The sequence below is a fragment of the Phoca vitulina genome, unplaced genomic scaffold, assembly GCF_004348235.1.
Source record: "Phoca vitulina isolate PV1807 unplaced genomic scaffold, GSC_HSeal_1.0 scaffold108, whole genome shotgun sequence".
Lineage (NCBI taxonomy): Eukaryota > Metazoa > Chordata > Mammalia > Carnivora > Phocidae > Phoca > Phoca vitulina.
The window spans coordinates 1,009,388-1,029,724 of NW_022589811.1; the positions used below are offsets into that span (position 1 = coordinate 1,009,388).

Below are 20,337 nucleotides of genomic sequence, written 5' to 3' on the forward strand. Positions count from 1 at the left end.
GGTGCGGGGTAACTGGGCATTGCCCTTGTAGTCAGGGGGCCATTCCACTCAGGACTGCTCCAGAGGCTGCCGGGTCTAGATGTTTGGCTCTTTGGGTACAGGGTCTGGATGGGTTGAGTGTGTCGGCTGCCCTAGGGAGGGTGGTGGTGTCCGTGCCCCCCACAGGACCTCTGGCTAATGCTGTGGTCCCCGCTTCAGCTGAAGGAGTGGGTGCAGAAGCTCATGACGACCCTCCGGCATCCATCACTGCCGCTGCTGGAGCTGCAGGAAATCATGACCAGTGTGTCCGGTCGCATCCCCGCCCCCGTGGAGAAGTCGGTCCGCAGGGTGATGGCCCAGTACGCCAGCAACATCACCTCGGTGCTGTGCCAGTTCCCCAGCCAGCAGGTGTGTGCCCCCCCCCCCACCGCCCGCCCCACTGGGGTGCCCGCGGGTGCCGCCCCAGGAACTCAACTTCTGGCCACATGGCCTCTGATCGAGCAGCCAAGATGACACAGGCTGAGTTTCCTTTTGAGCCCTTCTCTACCGAACCCCAGCACTTTCCCCAACGCTGTTGAGATGAGCACGGTTACGTGGCCTTACTCCATAAAACTCGGATTCAGAATAGCAGTTAGCAGTGGGTACAAATACAGGGAGCATTTCCCCCAACGTACCCGGGCTGAGACAGAGGCAGTTGTGGGTTCCAGGGTAGTATGAAATGTCTCTCATAACTCTATGTTGGCTTGATTTTGTGCTTTTTTTGTGGAGGAGGGGGTGTTGCTTTGTTAAGCATTTTCAAGATAATTTGCATTTGGAAGAACCTCCTCATTCAGCTTACCTTCTGCCCTCTGTCTGGTTAGAAGGGCTGCGTACCATTATCGTTCCCTCACCCACATGTTTGTGACTTGGGGAGCTACGTGTCAGCCTAGATCAGGTCACTCCTGGAGGTCAACTGCTCTAGAGGCTGGAATATTATTCCATCATAAAAAGGAATCTAATACGGATTTATACTACAACATAGACATACCTTGAAAACATGCTAAGTGAAAGAAGCTAGTCATTAAAGACCACGTGTTGCATGATTCCATGTACGTGAAATGTCCAGAGGAGGCAAATCCATGGAGACAGAAAGTGGATTAGTGGTTGCCCGGGGCTGGGAGAGAGGGCTTGAGAGTAGTTGTGAATGGCTATCGGGTTTCTTTCTGGGGTGATGAAAATGCTCTCAAATTCGATAATGGTAAATGATTGCACAACTCTGAATATACTGAAAAGTACTCAATTAGTTGTATACTGTAAAGAGGGAGGACGCCTGGCTGGCTCAGTTGGTAGACCTTGTAGCTCTTGATCTTGGGGTCATGAGTTTGAGCCCCACATTGGGCGTAGAGCCTACTTAAAAAATGAATGAATGAATGAATAGGGGGAATACTATGGTATGTAAATTATATCTCGACTGAGAAATAACCAAAACAAAACTCTAAAGAACCCCAATTGAGAAAAGTACCTGTTTGGACCTTTCAGGAATTTGTTGTTGGTACAGGTTTTTCATTAAAAATATTTTTTGTTGCCAAAAACAATATGCTAATAACACTAAATCTAGTTATAAAAACAAGACACCCCCCTCCCCTGCCAGGCCCGCTTCATTTTCCCTGGAGTTGGAAACTCCCTTCCCTTCCCCCAGACCATTCATATTTGTAGAGAGGAATAATACACGTGTCTTTATGGGATTGTTGTCATTCTAAGCTCAAATTCCTCAAGCAATATGTTGAGCGGTTGAGCGGGATGAACAGCTGTTTCTGGGTGTCGGGAGAAGGCTTTGGAGCTGAAATTTTCAGATTTTGAATGAGCCTTGGGTGGGTCCTCCATGGGAGCCCACAGTGGGTCCTTCTGGTGACTCCTTCATGGTGGTGACCAGATTGTGTGGTTATGAGTGGCCAGACCTGTCCTGTGTGCCCGTCCAGATAGCCACCATCCTGGACTGCCATGCGGCCACCCTGCAGCGGAAGGCTGAACGGGAGGTCTTCTTCATGAACACCCAGAGCATCGTGCAACTGGTCCAGAGGTGAGTCCTCGGTCCTCCGTGGGGGGCGGTTGTCAGACTCATTGTCTGTGCATTATACCAATGCAGCACTCTGGGTCTCTCTCAAGGGCAGGCTCCAACCAAGAGACAGTGCGTGGGGTCCAGAGACACTGATTACAGTCCCGGCATAGCTATTCCTAATCCCAGAAACCCCAAGCAAGGCCCTTTTGTCCTGTGATCTCAGTTTGCCTGTCTGTAAAATGGGAATAAAAACTCTTCACGTGCAATGAGTTTTTCTGAGTTATGAGTGGATCAATGCTTGTAAAGTGCTGATACACAGGGAGGCCTTTCAGTAGCTTTGCCTATAGGACAATGGGATGTGGTGGTTTTATAGGCCGTCAAGGACCCTACAGATTATCCTTGTGGTTTTGAAATCCTTGCAGAAGAGAGTTGATGAGGAATTTGTATTTTGAGTAGCTCGTGAGCAGGGAGAGCTATTCTGATGACAGGAAGAACTGCCATGTTGTGTGAAAACTCTACCTCGCAGAGAAGCTCTGCTTATAAAGACAGAATTGAAACAGTTTTAAACTGGAGGAGATGAAGTGTATGCACGTTTACCATGTGCTGGGAACAGAGGCACAGAGAGAAAGTAGGACCCTAGGAGACTGCCCTTCTTTTCAGGGAGCACCTTGGCTCATGGGGACTCAGACTGCTCATATAGGATTGAGCTGAGGAAGGGAGTCTTAGTGTGGAGTCCCCACGAAGAGAGAGTTTCACAGCCAAGGGCTAGGAGGGGAGACCCTCCCCAGAACACTTTGGCCGCTAACCTTAAACCCACGCTTTAGCTTCAGAGAAACACCTAGAAGAAAATGAACAATCCCCTAGCAGATTTTTCTGTGTTAAACATAAATATCACAGCTCTGTTTTTTTTTTTTTAAGATTTATTTATTTTAGAGAGAGAGAGCATGCATGTGCACATGAGTGGGGGGAGGGGCAGATGAAGAGGGAGAGGGAGAATCTCAAGCAGATTCCCCACTGAGCATGGAGCCTGACGCAGGGCTCAATCATCAATGCAGGGCTCGATCTCATGACCCTGAGGTCATGACCTGAGCTGAAACCAAGAGTCGGACGCTTAACCGACTGAGCCACCCAGGTGCCCCTCAAAGCTCTGTTCTATGTATTTTTTTTAGATCACAGTTGAATAAGTGCATGTTCTTTCTTTTGTTGTCAGTGACTCTGGGGTTAAACTGGTCTTCATGGCCTGAAAACTCAGTGTCATATCACTTAAGAAACTCAGTTTCCTACATGCAGAAGTGATTTAGAAGAGATGAAATGTCTTAGGGAACATCCAGGTTAAAATTTGGTTTTTTAAAAGGGAAGTGAAATTTACATAGGTATCTATTGATACACGTCTTTCAAGTTTCGTTTAATTATCTTTCATACTCTCTTTATACCTAGGATGGTTCATTGATCATTTTTGGTATCAACCGTATATGCAAGGCTGACCCTTTTCAGCATCCTGTCTTTTCTCTCTGGGGATGGGCAGGTGCCATCCAAAGGCTCAGACTTGGACTCTGGCTGGATGTATGACCTTGGGCAAGTCACTGCTGTCTTTGGCCTACAGAGTTAGTGCAAATGGTCCAACTCACACGTCCCTCCCAGCCTTGAGGATTAGGGGTACGGCCTCCAGATACTGGATTACTGTTTTCTCCTTTTGGAAGTCCTAAAAGCTCTGCTGTAGACTCGGGCGCCCCAGGAAGTGGAGCTGATGGTTCAAGCAGCCTCGCCTTTCCTCCCTAGGTACCGCAGCGGGACCCGCGGCTACATGAAGGCGGTGGTGTTGGACCTCCTGCGGAGATATTTACGGGTGGAGAACCATTTCCAACAAGGCAAGAGTCCCTGCCAGCACTGGTCACAAGCCCACAGGGCGGGAGGGCCCTGAGCCTTACCCCTTTTGTCTCCCTCTAGCTCACTACGACAAGTGTGTGATCAACCTCAGGGAGCAGCTGAAGCCAGACATGTCCCAGGTGCTGGACTGCATCTTTTCCCACGCGCAGGTGGCCAAGAAGAACCAGCTGGTGATCATGTTGATCGTAAGCAGGGAAGGGCGCCCCGTACTCACCGTAGGAGTAACATGGGGTCCACAAACATTCTGGAAAGGGCCAGAGTATAAATATTTTAGCTTTTGCTGGTCATACAGTCTCAGTCCTGACCTTGTACAACGTAAGCAAATGGACATGGCTGTGTCCCAATGAAACTTTGTTTATAAAACCAGGCAGGGGGTGGGATTTCTCAGTCACTGCGGAGATCATGATTAACACTCACAAAGCAACTACCATGCACCGAGCACTCCTAACATGCTTTACAAATACTAATTTAATTCTCACAGCAAGCCTAGAAGGTGCGCACTGTTCTCACTCTTTTTGGCAGAGCATGGAGGTGAAGTAGTCACTTTCCCAAGGGCACCCAACTTCTAAATGCAGAGCTGGGATTTGAACCCACAGCCTGGCCCCCAGAGTCATGAGTTACTAGGGGATAATTGGATTCTGTGTCTTGTGGTAGGATTTTTATTTTCCCTTCTTGGAAAACATGGAATTTCTTTGCTCTTATTTCTCTTCCTACTAGATGATAATTAGCATCCTTTATAGCTAAAGATGTTTCTCCTTGATATGGTTCCTGATGGCTCATTTGGAAAATGTAGAATCAGCAGATAGTAAGAGAGATGTGGACTTGGCTTATAGAAAGAAGTGGCTAGGGTGCCTGGGTGGCTCAGTTGGTTGGGCGACTGCCTTCGGCTCAGGTCATGATCCTGGAGTCCCTGGATCGAGTCCCGCATCGGGCTCCCTGCTCGGCAGGGAGCCTGCTTCTCCCTCTGACCCTCCCCCCCTCATGTGCTGTCTCTCTCTCATTCTGTCTCAAGTAAATAAATAAAATTTTTAAAAAAAAAAAAAAAAAAAAAAAAAGAAAGAAGTGGCTGGCAGATTTTTTTTTTTTTTTTTTTGGTAAAGATAGTAAATATTTGAGTATTGAGAACCACCCCAGCCTGTGTTGCAACAACTCAGCTCTGCTGTCAGTATGAAAGAAGCCATAGATAATATATAAGTGAATGAGTGTGGCTGTTTGCCAATAAAACTTTATTTACAAAAATGGGCAGTGGGCCAGGGGCACCTGGGTGGCTCAGTCGTTAAGCGTCTGCCTTCGGCTCAGGTCATGATCCCAGGGTCCTGGGATCGAGCCCCGCATCGGGCTCCCTGCTCCGCTGGGAGTCTGCTTCTCCCTCTCCCGCTCCCCCTGCTTGTGTTCCCTCTCTTGCTGTGTCTCTCTCTGTCAAATAAATAAAATCTTTTAAAAAAAAAATGGGCAGTGGGCCAAATTTGGGCCCGGGCCTGTAGGATATTTAACACCCTAACAAGATGGATTCATAAATACTGATATTTTTATAAAGAATCATTTTGAAATCTAGGGCAACGTGAGGATCTCTTAATCCTAGCTGTACATGAGAATCTCCTGGGGTAGGTGGAGGGGAGCTTTTTAAAAACACAGATGCCCAGGCCCCACCCTGGTCAGTTAAATCAGGCTTTCTGGGGATGCGGGCCAGGCGTTAATACTTTTTGAAAGCTTCGCCAATGGGAAACTCAAGTGTAAGCTGTATATTATATATTATCAGCTTAATGTTCAATTTCCTGGGTGTTTTAATGGTTCTTTAGTTAGCTAGGAGAAGATCCTTTTTGTTGAGGTACAATCTTAGTGGGAAGGATCATGGTGTCTGTAACTGACTTTCAGAGAAAGAAAATATATATGTGCACATGTGCGTGCACGCACGCACGTGTGTGTGTGTGTGTGTGTGCTTACCAGAGTAAAAGCAGATGTGGTAACAATAGTAAAAGCTTAACAGTTGGTGAATCTGGATCATCAGTATAGGGGTTTTCAATGTACTGATCCTTAATTTTGTTTTAAGGATTTATTTATTTAATTTAGAGAGAGTGTATGAGGAAGGGGCAGAGGGAGAGAGAGAGAGAGAGAATCCTCAAGCAGACTCCCCGCTGGGTGTGGAGCCCAATGCAGGGCTTGATCCCAGGACCGTAAGATTATGGGCTGAGCCGAAATCAAAGGGTCAGATGCTCAATTGACTGAGCCACCCAAGTGCCCCAACTGATCTTTAATTCTTGTGTAGTTTTTGAAATTCTTCAAAATTAAATTCGGGGGGAGGGCTTTCCAGGTGATTGCAGTGTGCAGCCAGGATTGGGAACTTATGCCCAAAGAGATGTCCACTCTTCGCGGGGAATGCCGTTGCTAAAATAGTATATAACCCTTTGCAAAATGCCTCCTTTGGATGGAGTTTTTTTCAGCTGAGTGTTTGTAAAGCAAGGTATGCCTGTTATCTATTACCATCTGCTCGCCATTCAAAGGCCAGGGGTGGGAGCTCTGGATTATCCTGCTGTTCGTTACTCTTTGTGCACATACTGACTCTCTTCTGGGCAGGAAGGTGCTAAAAATTAGGTACACCAGAGGACAGCCTGGTGGGGTGGCCCCCAGATCAGAGAACTAGGACGCTTGCTTGGGGCTTCTCAGTGAAGGCGGTTGAAGATGTTGTACCAGGTGTGGTTTCTGGGATGTTTGTGCGAGGTCCATTATTCTTTTGGCTCTCTTGGTTCCATTTGTTGAAAATGACAAGTTCTTTGCATTTGATGATATTTGGTGCTTAGGAGACTTTCCGGAAAGACTTGTTAATTGAATATTTACTTTGAAATGAAATTGTCTGAGTCTTTGAGGGGACTCGGTTTCTAAAGCAAATCACAGTGGGGGAGGGAGAGAAAGTTTAGAATAATCTATGTGATTTCTTCAGCACCCACAGGCTTGTGTGTTTGTGTACAAGTGTGAAATATTAATGCAATACAAATGTTCTGATCATAAAAACAGAGCAGGCTCATTCTAATTAGGGAAATGCAGAGGCAGGTGTAAAAGAAAAGGCCCCTGGCCCCACCATCTGGTGACTTCTTGGAGAACAGTCTGGACTGGGGCAGGGGTGGGGGCGTGTTGCTGGAGCGTTCACATTCCCAGCAGTCATTGTTCTATCTTCAGGGGGTATGGGGGAGCACCTGCTCTGAGCCATTCCCAAGCCCTTCTTGCATTTAGGGCATAAGGGGGAGATGCACAGACCAGGTGCGTGGAGCCCTCTGGTCTCTGGCAAAAAGGTTCCTCATTCCAAAGCAGGAGGAGGGGTGCTCATGGGAACCACTGTCCCTTTACTTCTGCAACTCCAGATCCTCCTTCCTGTAAGAAGCTGCCCTTGACCTCTCCAGAATGCTCCCCATGGGGACTCCCAGAGGGTGACTTACCGCACCCTCACTAGAGCATCCCGTGTGAACCTTACTCTTTGTTTGTACCTGGCTCTATTTCCCTTCCTCCCTCTTCTCCAAAACTGTGAACCCCTTAAGTCAGGCAGCAATGTATAGAGGAAAGAGTTAAGAAGCCTTGAGGACAGAATAGACCTGGGTTTGGATGTGGCTCGGCTTTGCCCGTGCTCAGTGGCCTGGGGGCAAGGCATACAGCTTCTGAGCCTCAGTTTCCTCATCTGTAAAATGGGAATCATATCATAACTCCTCAGAGGGGTAGGAGGGTTTGGGAAAGTGAATGTAAAGGGTGGAGTTGCTTGCGTGATAATGGCTGGTTATTAATAGTGATGTAGGTAGAGACTTAATTGTATGTTTTGTCTGAGCAGGTGTTTAGGGCATGGGCACAATTATCAGGCTGTGCCAGGGATGCTCAGAGAGCTGAGGAGGTGGCGGCAGCCCCCTAGCTGAGGGTGAGTGCTGGCTTGTTTCCTTCTGGCGGAGGAAAGGCATTTGGATTCTGTCTTTATCCCCCAAAGGATGAGCTCTGTGGCCCAGACCCTTCCCTGTCGGAAGAGCTGACCTCCATCCTCAACGAGCTCACTCAGCTGAGCAAAAGCGAGCATTGCAAAGTGGCCCTCAGAGCCAGACAGGTAGGGTCGTGGGGTGCCGTCCCTCTTGCCATCCTGTCCCTCAGGGTGCACAGCCCCTCTGCTGCCATCCCGGCCCTTGGCGTCTCCCCTGGAAGGTTGGCTTACCCCCCCCCCCCGCCCCCCACCGCAGGTCCTGATTGCCTCCCACCTCCCGTCCTATGAGCTGAGGCACAACCAGGTGGAGTCCATTTTCCTGTCTGCCATCGACATGTACGGCCACCAGTTCTGCCCAGAAAACCTCAAGGTGAGGCCGCCGCCTTCTGTCCACCTTCCACAGAGCGCGCACTGCGGCCCAGGTGGGGCCTCCGGGAGACGGGCTCCCATGCCCTCCGTGCGCCGGCACCTGGGTTCAGGGCACGACGGCAGATACCAGTGCTTTAGCCCGGTGTGGCCGGGGCTGCCCGAGGGGGAGTCAGGGCTTCATCTTTTGGGCTCCCCCACCCCCCAACTTTGGGTCATTTGCAAGCCTCCAGCTACCCCCTCCGCCTCTGGAACGGGAACCTTAGGCGCCATCCTCCCAGAACTGTTTCCGCTTTCAGATCGATGGGCCTGGGACACTGGCAGCATTTTCTTGATAGGACCACCGCGGGCTTCCCACCCTGCCCCACCGCTCCGTTCGTCTGACCCGTGGTTGAAACCTGCTCACATTTCCCTTCCTTCCCTTCCCATCCCCTAGAAATTAATACTCTCTGAAACGACCATATTTGATGTCCTGCCCACTTTCTTCTACCACGCTAACAAAGTCGTCTGCATGGCATCCTTGGAGGTAAGTAAGAGGGAGGCCCCAGGAACAGTATCTGTCCCGAAAATGCCAGTTCTTGCATTCGCTGCCCGCTGGTCGCTGCCTGACCCTGGGCCACGCACCTCGAGCGCAGGATCCTGTCCTCTCCACAAGGTAGGTGCTGTTGCTACACCCGTCTTCCAGAGAAGGGAAGCGAAGCTCAGAGAGGTGGAGCGACTCGCTCAGGGTCTCACAGCTGGGGAGTGGCAGGCCCGGGATTCACACTAGGTCTCAGTCCAGAGTCGTTGCTGGTACTTTCTGTTACCTCCTGTGCCATCCCGGCCTCATCTCGGCAGGGCACACCTAGATACTAGCCACCAAGAGCCCAGGCACCTTGTGCAAACTCTCTGACTCCCTGCATTACATACCTTTGGAAGACTCGTCTGCTGGGAACCTCAAGAGCTGGAAGGAACCTAGGTGACAATTTTAGGTGACCTCCCTGTGTGATGGGGCAGAGAGGGGAACGACCAGCAGCAAAACCCTCTGATCATGGAGTCTCGGTCCCCTGGGGTCCCCACTCCCTCTTCTGCCACCTTTGTAGACCCCGTGGGTCACCCATCCTGGTGCTGGAAGGTTGACTGGGTCTCCATGGAGACCGTTTGGGGCTTGCGAGCATGTCACGGCCCCAGGGCCTCCCGGGCCTGCAGTCTTTCCCTCCTCCCTGGTTTCAACTCAAAGAATCCTTTTCAGGTCTCCCTGTTTCCGGCAGTGCGACCCAGTAGCGCCCATCAGTGCCTTTTCCCCCACTCTTTCCAATGTTCAGCTATCTCGAGACCCACTGTGTGCCAGGAGCTGGGGATGCAGCAGGCAACAGCCGCAGTCTCTGCCCTCATGGAGCTTCTCTCTGGTTGGGGAGAGACACACGCTAAATATTTCCTTCGTTACACATACGATAGGGTCTCGGGGGAACGTAGCCATCACGCTGAGAAGCAGTCAGCAGGATATAACCTTACCGGGAGGGTCAGCTCCGACTTGGATGAGAAAGTGATATGAAAGCAGGCATTCAAAGAGCGAGTCAGACTTGGTGGAGAGGAAGAAGCAAAGAGGTTCCAGTCAGTGGGAGCAACCTGTGCAAGGTTACGAGCTGTGTGACGTCTGGTCAGTTGCCTGCCTTCTCTGGACGTTTAGATCCTCATACCGCAGCAGGGGCAGTAATGCCTGCCTCGCAGGGTTATTTGGAGATAAATGAGTAAGCATCTGATGTGAGCGCTGTTGCTGCTCACTGTCCAAGCGCCAGGACCTATGTCACATGGAAGGCAGCAGCCCACCTTCTTTGCTTTTTGGAGTGCTAAATCCCATTTTTTTTTCTGTTGGAGAATTTTCCAGAGCTCTTTGAGCCTCCTGTCCCTTTGTTTGGCAGCTTGATTGAACACAATCCAGCCTTTTCACCACGACTCAAGATGAGCATTGTGAACATTACAGTTTTACTTGGTCTCTTGAGATGTGTAGAGTTTCATTCCTGCTCTAAATGTGTGGGTGTCCCCAAGACCAGTCTGAGGTCCGATGAGTCACTAGGAAGACTCACAGGGCTCAGCAGCTGGTCATGCTTGTGACTGTCATTTGTCACAGTGAAAGGACGCAAAGCACAATCAGCAGAGGGACAAAGAGTGTGGGGTGACATTCAAAGGAAACCAAGTGCAAGCTTCCAATGGTCCCGTAGGCACTTTTCATTCCTCAAGGAATGAGAAGTTATGACAGCATGTGTTTTTTGGGTTTTTTTTTTAAGATCTTATTTATTTGAGAGAGAGAGAGCACGAGGGAGGGGAGGGGCAGAGGGAGAGGGAAAGGAAGAAGCAGGCCCCCCGCGGAGCAGGACTCGATCCCAGGACCCTGAGACCATGACCTGAGCTGAAGGCAGACGCTTAACCGACTGAGCCACCCAGGCGCCCATGACAACATGTTTGAAGTGAGGCTCAGAGACTCAGCGCCCCAGGGGTTTTATTGGGGGCTGGTCCTAGTATGTAACAAAATTCTAAATTCCCAGAAAGAAAGCACACGTTCAACATAAAATCACTCTTCGTACAGCTAAGGTGCCATGAACCATTCTTATCAGGGAAGAGTGGGAACCCTCCCAAATCCAAGTTCCCAGAGGCCAGCCAAGGTTCTTTTAAAGGATAGCAGTTAGGTCCGCTATGTTAACTCTTGCTACACAATTCTTATATTCCTTATTCAGTTAAAAAACTCCCACTGTCTAACCTCTGGAATTGTGCTGTCCAGTTTGGCAGCCACTGGCCACATGTGGATAGTGAGCACTTGAAATGCAGCTGGTCTGAGTTGAGCTGTGCTCCAAAGACTTTGTATGGAGAAAGAATTTCAACTGTATCGGTACTTTTTTATATTGATTACATGTCAAAATGACATTACATTTGGTATTGGGGATGAAATCATATTATTAAACTAATTTTCACCTGTTGCCTTTTTTTTTGAAGTACTACTAGAAGATTGAAACTTAGAATTGCATATGTGACTATGTTACATTTCTCTTGGGTGGCACCGCTATTCTAGAGCAGGATTTGGCGACTATAGCCTGTGGGCCACATCTGGCCCGCTGCTTGTTTTTATAAATAAAGTTTTATTGAAACCCAGCCATGCCCATTCAGTTACATATTGTCCTTGGCTGCTTCCAGGCTGCAGCGACAGAATTGAATAGTTGGGATAGAGACGGGTATCCCACAAAGCCTAAAACATTTACTATCTAGCCCTTGGCGAAGAAAAGGAACACTGTAAAATGTGAGCGAACTTGTTCTTTGCTACTGCTTGGAGATCATTTAGAGATGATTTCTGGGATCCCTCCGGCCTGAGTTTTGTCAGGTTTTGTGGGCACTCTGCAGTGCGCCCTGAGAGAGTGTCTTCTGTGCTTCTGCCTCATTAGGTTTATGTGCGGAGGGGCTACATCGCCTATGAGTTAAACAGCTTGCAGCACCGGCAGCTCCCGGATGGCACCTGCGTGGTGGAATTCCAGTTCATGCTGCCTTCCTCCCACCCAAATAGGTATGGAGTGGTACGCACCCCGGGGTGGTGTGTGTTTCTTTCCTCTCTGACCCCCGTAGTCCTGGCTCTGGAGGGACCCAGCGAGTATGTCTGGGGAGACAATCAGGGATACCACGCCTCCACTGTGGGATCTCCCTGTATCTCCATTCTCCCATCTGTAAGATGAGATAATCCAGGGTCTACCTCATCCACCTGCACTGCCCAGTATAATAGCCACTACCCGTACGTGGGCTCTTTAAATTAAAATGAGTGAAATGCAATTAAAAATTCAGCTCCTCAAGTCATACCAGCCGCACTGAAAGGGCTCAGCAGCCACGTGCGGTTTGTGGCTGCCATATTGGATATTGCAGTTCTAGAACATTCCATCACCATAAAAAGTTCTATTGGACAGTGCTTTCCTAAACCATGATGGGGAGTAAATGAGATACGACGCACATGGCACTTAGGGCAGTGGCTGGCATGTAGAAAGTTGTTGGTGAACATCAGGGGCCCCTGTGATGATTATCACTGTGTTGTTAGTGCCCGATGGCATGCTGTTGGTCGGGCACCATGCTAAGCGCTTCCATACTCCATCTGACACACGAGGACCCTGGGCCTTCCCTTGGCACGGGCCCAGCTGCTCATTTACGTGGGATAGGGATTTGAACCACGTGCCTCTCCCGTCAGAGTGCCCTCCACAGCCCCTCAGGGTCCTCCGGAGCCACCGGCTGGGGCGAGTGTGTTGGCCCGTCTGGATCCCCACGATGTTCTCAGTCGGGGACACACTGGGGTGCCTCTTCTGCTCTCTCACCTTCTCTTTTTTTAAGCCATCTAATTTCAGGCCCTGAAGTGCCATCCTGGTCAGGTAGAGCGTGTTACCTTCAGCTAAAGCAAACACGTCTCCCTGGGATTTGGAGCATTCCCTTTCCCTCTTCCTCACCCCTCTGGGTCTGGTTCTCCTGGGGGTCCCCACACAGGCCTGGCTTGTGGCTAGAACGGTCTCCTCATGATTTGGGCATTGAATTAATCAGATCTTGTATCTATATGGGCAGCAGGATTCATGATTTCTTTAAGTGGGGAATATTTGGATCTCTTGGGGTTTCAAAGCATGGTTTTCTTTCAGTGGCTTTTAAGAAGAAGGGTGTTGCTTTGTTATGGAGAGACACCTCCTTTTGTATCTGTCATTTTTTTTTTTTTAGTGTTATTTATTTTTACTCTTCTTATTTAAAAAAAAACAACAACATGATATTTTGTCCAGTTGAGAGAAAAGGAGTCGAAGTGTTTGTGGCCCTGGAATCATTTGGGGGACTGTGGGTGGTGTGGTGCAAGGGCTTTTGAAACTGTTTGCCCGTGAGGAGGCATTCTGTTCTTTCTTTGATTTTGTTGTCTTAGCAATTCAACCTGGTTAGGATAGGAAGGCGGTTTTCCTAAGCCTGTGGGTCAGTCACACCTTGTTTCTTAGGAGGAACCTATACACATATTTGGGTTATTGGTTGTGACCCTCAGTATGGGCCCAGGGTCCTATTTTGACCCACACACACTGAGGACCCTGGAGGGATTTCCTGACCATCTCAGGTCCTTGCTGGGGCTGTTGACTGGGAGCACCAGAAGCTTGCTCTGGGCCTGCGTGTCTTCAGAGCAGACTCTGCCTGCCGTCGCCCCCAAACGCCACTCTTCAGGGCCTCCAGGAAGGGCCATGACGAGTGAAGTCCCACCTCCCAGGAGGGCCTGGCTGTCGGATCGGGCCCATTGTGAGTTGGGTCAGGGGACCAGTACGGGGAGGTCAGACCAGAGGCCAGCAGAGCTGCATGCCAGGTGCAGCCAGGACTTAGGGCCAGGCCCAAGGTGCTGGGAGTCCGGCCGGGAGGTAGGACCTGGAGAGTGTGGCCCTACGTGGGGGCCTGCAATTCTAGCTCCAGGAAAATGGTCAGCCAGACCAAATCTTTCCTATTTTTCCCCCACAAGAGAAGCAGGACATCTAGACTTTTAAAAAAAAAACATGAAATTCTTCAACTTCACTGTGAATAGGTAATTAATACGTAAGAATATATTAAAAATGCTGCAGGGACCCAAGTCCATCTGTGGGCTGAATTCAGCCCATGCTGCCTGCCAGGTTGCTACTCTGCATTTAGCTGTCTGGGAGCAGGAGTGAGGCCTGGATGGGGAGTACAGGGGTACCCAACAGGAAGGCACAGAGGCCACCCCCCACTTGGGTCAGGGATCTCCAAAAGCACGCCACATTTGAGGATTCACTAAGAAGATTTACAGGCCTCAGGATGTTTCATGCTCACGGCTGTGACTTGTCACAGTGAAAGGACATGAAGCGAAGTGAAGGACAGTCAGCGAGAGATAAAGGGTCATGGGCGCGGGGGTGGGGGATGCGGAGGGTAAAGTCTAGAGGATACCCGGTGCAAGCTTCCAAGAGTCCTCCGCAAGGGAGTCACAGAGGATGCCCTTCATCCCCCAGCAGTGAGCTGTGATGACCTGTGTGCAGTGCTGTCCCACAGCTGGTTAGAGACTCAGCACCCAGGGTTTTCGCGGGGAGCTGGTCATGTACACACTGTCCGCCAAGCATGCACCCAAATCCCAGACTCCAGAAGGAAAGCAAGCGCTTGGCACAAACAATTTGGGCACAGTGAGCCTCTTATCATTTAGGGAATGGTGGGAGCCCTCCCCAAGCTCCCAGACACCAGCCAAGGGCCAACCTTGTAAGCAGATCCCCTTTTCAGGAGAGCAGCCCCAGGCCTGCTCTTTTTTTTTTTTTTTTTTTTTTTTTTAATATTTTTAGTTTGTTGCCAGTATCTGGTCTTTTTTTTTAAGATCTCACCCATTTATTTAATTGACACAGAGAGAGAGACAGCAAGAGAGGGAACATAAGCAGGGGGAGCGGGAGAGGGAGAAGCAGGCTTCCCACTGAGCAAGGAGCCCGATGCGGGGCTCGATCCCAGGACCCCGGGATCATGACCCGAGCTGAAGGCAGTCGCCCAACCAACTGAGCCACCCAGGCCCAGGCCTGCTCTTTTGACTCTCTTCTGTACTCCCATCTGATAAAGAGCCCCTCCTTCGCTTGATTCCAGGGCCCAATTGTCACTGCTCCAGGGGACCCATTTCTATTTGCTGCTGGTAAGCAGCCAGTCCTGGGGGCAGGGACCAGCTAAACTCTAACAGGCTGCTGGCCGAGGGGCCAGTTTTGATTTCTGACCCTGTCCCAGGAGCAGGTTTGATGGAAGCGGAGGCACTAGGGAAACAGAGGCCTGGCATGTCTCTTTAGAACCAAGCCTGTCCCTTCACCAGCCACCCGGGGCTGGGCTGTCTGGGAGAAATTGGTGCTAAGTGTGTTCATTCTCTGTGGCCGAGTTCATGATCTTGGATTTCCCTGGGGCCACGTTGACGCTGGAACTTGTCTGTCTGCATGCATGCATGCACGCATCATTCACTCATTCATTCATCACTCGCTTGTAGAGCCCTTAGCCTATACCAGGTCCTGAGCAATCAGATGAGACTCCTCAGACCCAGACCCCCGTCCCTTCAGCCCCCCATCTTAGGTCCTGCTGTGGGCGGGCTCTAATGCTAGTCTGGTTCACCGAAGCTTCCAGGGCAGGAGCAGCTCTTGCGGCCCGATCTTTAAGCAGCTGCTTCATTCCCCTCTTCCGGTCCCCCCGCAGGATGGCCGTGCCCATCAGCGTCACCAACCCCGACCTGCTGAGGCACAGCACCGAGCTCTTCATGGACAGTGGCTTTTCCCCACTGTGTCAGCGGATGGGGGCCATGGTCGCCTTCAGGAGATTTGAGGACTTCGTAAGGTACCCAGAGTGGCCCTAGTCTCTCAAACACCCCAAGCAGAGGGGCCAAGCAAGCTTCCCCTGGCCCCCACCTGTTCATCTGTGTAGCCTACCTAACTGTGCACTTCTACACTGTGAGACTCCGAGCAAATCATTTCACCTCTCTATGCCTTAGTTTTCCCATCCTTATAATGGGGATAAGAGAAGGATCTACTTTATAGGACCGCCAGGAAAATTAAATGAGATAGTGTATATTAAATATTGTATTTAAAGTCTACTTAAAAACAGGGGAGGGGCGCCTGGCTGGCCCAGTCAGTGAGCGTGTGACTCTTGACCTCGGGGTTGTGAGTTCAAGCCCCACATTGGGTGTGGAGCCTGCTTAAAAAAAAATAATAATAAAGCATAGTTAAGGTGTAAGTGACATGCTCAATAAATGTCAGCACTCAGTCCTGTTATTACTGCCCTGTCCCCCGACCTGTTCCTCCATGCTGTGCATTGTGCTTGGATTATCTTGTTCTAACTCCACAACAGCCTTAGTTGATTCGGGGAGGTGCGGGGTGAGGATTCCCTGTTCTGTGACGGGCAGCCCACCTGATGTCCCAGAGCGCTGGACTTTCTTTTATTCACAATCTCAGACCACATAGGTTCCTTCTTCCCTTTTGGGGCAAGACCCCATCGGTGGAGCCTTGGACCTGGTCAGGACCCCAGTGAGCTCTGCACAGAGTTGGATGAGCTCAGAGAGTGGTGGGTGGCAGGGAGGGAGGACCCAAGTCTCTCGTCTGCCTGGAGTGCAATCTTGACCTTCGACGTCACGGGGCAGCAGTCCCTCAGCCCTACCTCTCCACCCCGCACCCCCAGGAACTTCGACGAAGTCGTCTCCTGCTTTGCCAACATGCCCCGGGAGGTCCCGCTCTTCAGCAAGGCCTATACTTCCCTGTACTGTGAGGAAGACAGCAAGGTCGGTGTCCGAGCAGGGGTCATATGCTGAGGAGGGGGCGGGCTGGGGCCCTCGAGTCCTTCTACCACCTGCCTTTGTTTTGCCCTCCCAGAACGTCAGAGAAGAGCCAATCCACATCCTGAATGTGGCCATCCAGTACGCGGACCACCTGGAAGATGAGGAGCTGGTGCCGATTTTCCGGATGTTCGTACAGTCCAAGGTATGCTGGGCTTGCCTCTGGTTCCGAGTCACGGAAGGAGGAGGGAGGGGCTGTTGTGGTGAGGGGTGTCCCGTGTGCCTGAGTCTTGCTGTGCACTTCAGAGGTACAGGCCTGGCTTCCCAGCCTAGCCCCGCGACTCCTCGGAGCCCGCAACCTCGGGCGGAAGTGGCTGAACTCGGTAGAGCCTTAAGCCTTTTCCCCAATAACATGGGCGCAGTGTTTCTCTCTCCCTGGGTGTTGTAATGATAAAAGACAAAGTATAGGGGCGTCCAGGTGGCTCAGTCGGTTAAGCATCCAACTCTTGGTTTCGGCTCAGGCCATGATCTCAGGGTTGTGGGATCAAGCTCCGCATTGCGCTCCGGGCTGGGTGTGGAGCCTGCTTAAGATTCTCTCCCTCCCTCTCCTTCTGCCTCTCCCCGCCCCTGCCACTCTATCTCTTAAAAAAAAAAAAAAAACGACAAAGTATATACAGTTGACCCTTGAACAGTATGGGTGGAACTAAGCAGGTGCACTCATTCCCAGATTTTTTTCCGACAAACACAATACGGTGCTGTAAATGTATTTTCTCTTCCTTGTAATTTTCTTAGTAACCTTCCTTTTTGTCAGCTTACTTTGTTGTAAGACTGTAGTATATAATACATATAACATGCAAAAAGTGTTGACTGTTTATGTTATCAGTAAGGTTTCTGGTCAACGGTAGGATATTCATAGTTAAGTTCTTGGGGAGTCAAAAGTTATATGTGGATTTTTAACTGTGCAGGGGATCGGCGCCCCTAACCCCCACATTGTTCAAGGGTCAATGGAACACCACTTAGCCTGTGCAATGAAAAATGAAATGAGGAAGTATATATACCACTTCGAGGACACATTCAATAAATAGTTCGGGAGGAATGTTTTTGTTGAAATAACCCAGAAAACTCAAAATCTTTAGTCACTTATACTGACCGCCATCTATGCAAAGAACTTCTTCTTGTATAAGCATGTGGCCATTGCCAGCATATATTCTCACCCTGGCAGGAGGGACAGCTGTTAGTACGCTCAAGGACCTCCGCTGCAAACAGATGTGGAGCAGCTTGGCAAGCGTAGATAGTGGAAACAGTGGGAAGGTACTGTGTGACCTTGGGCAGGTTACTTTACCTCTCTGATCCTTAGTTTCCCCAACTATAAAATGGGATGCTAAGATTTCTAACTCCTAAATTAATCCGATCTACCAGGCACGCTATCTGGCTGTTAGTTCTCCTGAGTTGGTCTCAACTTGAAGAACACTTGGAAATTTTCAGTTGTTGTTCATCTATTTACCTGTACATTGGTTGTATTCTCCATATTATCCAGATGGGAGGGACACCTCTTACCTCCTCTGACTTGGCATCCCTCAGAAGACCTGGCTTCGTGATTCCTAGGCAGGAGATGGGGGTGAATGATGCTGAGTCACGGATAATGCCTTGAAAGCTTAGGGACATTATTGTCCGTGATTTACTTAGACTTGATTAATCAACAAGGTAATGATGTTCTTGACTGTAGAAAATGTTTAAGGTACAGACAAATCTGAAAACAAAACCCACACCCCTACCATCCAGCCCTGGGATGAAGATATTGGCATATTTCCCTTCAGCGGGTTTCTTCTTGACATAGCTGATGTCCTTACTGGGTTTACACTTGGTATCCCACGGCAGAGATAAGGCAACATTTGGGTTGTTGGGGCTCGCCCTACCCTTTAACCAAATCAAATGATGCTCAAGATAGTTGGTGTTTTTTACCCGGAGAGAGCAGTGGGAGGGATGCCAGACTCATCTGTGGAAAGTATGGGCCATGAGGACCCCCAAAGCACAGATGAAGAAATCGCCCTCTAAATACCAACCCGGAAGATATCCATGGGCTAGAAAAGATTAAACGTATGTGCTTCTGTACAAAAGCATATAATATATAATATATATATATATATAACATACTGAAGAGAGGAGAGCTAGAAGAATATACACCTGCTGGGGGAAGGACTTTTAATGTTATATATTGCTCTTGTATTGAAAATTTTTTGCATTAAGCAGATACCTACATATATATTCTCCCATACACACATTCATATACGTTCCCACACACACTCACACATTGATACACACCCTTAGTTGAGAACAAATCACTGAGGCTCCCCATAACCAGGGTGGTTTACCCATATTCAAACCCTCTTCATTTTGTGGTTTATCCTGTTCTCTTTGCAACCCATGTACCATTAAGTATTCTTTTGTTTGTCTATTTACGTCTTTCTGAAATGGGCTAAGACTACTCATTTCCCCTAATAGTTTTCCTTACTGTAGGGACAAGTTAAGCAAGAACCATATTTTCTTGCCTTTTGGGTTTTTCTTTCCCCACAATACTGTATATAATAATATTTATTTTGGGGGTACCTGGGTGACTCAGTCGTTAAGTGTCTGCCTTTGGCTCAGGTCATGATTCCAGGGTCCTGGGATCGAACCCCGCATCGTGCTCCCTGCTCAGCGGGAAGCCTGCTTCTCCCTCTCCCCTTCCCCCTGCTTGTGTTCCCTCTCTCGCTGTCTCTCTCTCTGTCAAATAAATAAATAAAATCTTAAAAAAAATAATATTTATTTTGTTTAGGGATTACCTAAAAATAATTTTGTACCCTTCTTGGGTACTTTCCTGTTAAAGTTTAACATACAGAAAATGTGTACAAATCATAAAAGTACAGCCTGATGAATTTTCATAGGGAATTTCCAAGTATAACCAGCATTCAGATAAAAAAATGAATGTTCTCCTTTCTTCCTTGCCAGAGATAACTGACCACTAGCCTAAGTTTTAACAACATAGATTAGTCTCATCTGTTCTCAAATTTTGTATAAATGCAATCATATAGTGTGCACTTTTTTACTCATCTTTTTTTTTAAAGATTTCATTTTTAAGTAACCTCTACACCCAATGTGGGGCTCAAACTCACAACTCCAAGATCAAGAATTGCATGCTCCACTGAATGCGCCAGCCAGGCCTTCCCAGTTTGTCTTTTTTTAATAGAACGGTGACACCCTCCCCCCACTTAATTTTATTAAAGATTTCATGAAATGTTAAAAAATGTATATGTGTGTGTATGTATATACATATATATTTCAGCATAACACCTTTATTAAATATAATTCACATGTCACACTATTCCTCCATTGAAAATATACAATTCAGTGCTTTTTGGTATATTCATACAGTTGTGTAATCATCATTATGATAAATATATTTTAGAATGTTGGTTACCAACACTACCTCCAAAAAGAAAACCTATTAGCAATCATTCCCCATTTTCCCTCAATCCAACATCCTCCCCCTCCCCCCACCCTAGGCAACCATGAATCTACTTTCTGTCTCTATGGATCTGCCCATTCTGGATGTTTCCTGTAACTGGAATGATGCGATATTAGGTCTTTTGTGACTGGAGTCTTTGAGTCAGCATCGTGTTTTCAAGATCCAGCCATGTGGAAACTTGTATCAGTACTTCATTTCTTTTTGTGGTTAGATACTATTCCATTGCCTGTTTGGTTTTTAATGCAGAAAAACATCCTTGTGGGTTGCGGACTCCGAAGAATCACATTCCTGATTGCCCAAGAGGTCAGTGCAATTCTCAGTACATCCGTATGAGTCTTTAACATTCCTCAAGACTCAGTACCATT

At 48.8% G+C, this 20,337-nt stretch overlaps 1 protein-coding gene across 3 annotated transcripts in view; it reads left to right on the forward strand.

Moving 5' to 3' along the window:
- ACACB (acetyl-CoA carboxylase beta) overlaps nucleotides 1-20,337 on the forward strand; it is a 140,088-nt gene that overhangs the window by 87,195 nt on the left and 32,556 nt on the right. For all 3 annotated transcript variants that reach the window (XM_032397988.1, XM_032397989.1, XM_032397990.1), the window contains 12 exons: nucleotides 199-387; nucleotides 1,938-2,038; nucleotides 3,797-3,885; nucleotides 3,965-4,089; nucleotides 7,869-7,982; nucleotides 8,113-8,226; nucleotides 8,659-8,748; nucleotides 11,636-11,754; nucleotides 15,399-15,536; nucleotides 16,374-16,473; nucleotides 16,565-16,672; nucleotides 20,219-20,275. In XM_032397988.1, coding sequence (XP_032253879.1) covers nucleotides 199-387; nucleotides 1,938-2,038; nucleotides 3,797-3,885; nucleotides 3,965-4,089; nucleotides 7,869-7,982; nucleotides 8,113-8,226; nucleotides 8,659-8,748; nucleotides 11,636-11,754; nucleotides 15,399-15,536; nucleotides 16,374-16,473; nucleotides 16,565-16,672; nucleotides 20,219-20,275 — 1,344 coding nt within the window. The remainder of the gene's footprint in view (nucleotides 1-198; nucleotides 388-1,937; nucleotides 2,039-3,796; nucleotides 3,886-3,964; nucleotides 4,090-7,868; nucleotides 7,983-8,112; nucleotides 8,227-8,658; nucleotides 8,749-11,635; nucleotides 11,755-15,398; nucleotides 15,537-16,373; nucleotides 16,474-16,564; nucleotides 16,673-20,218; nucleotides 20,276-20,337) is intronic.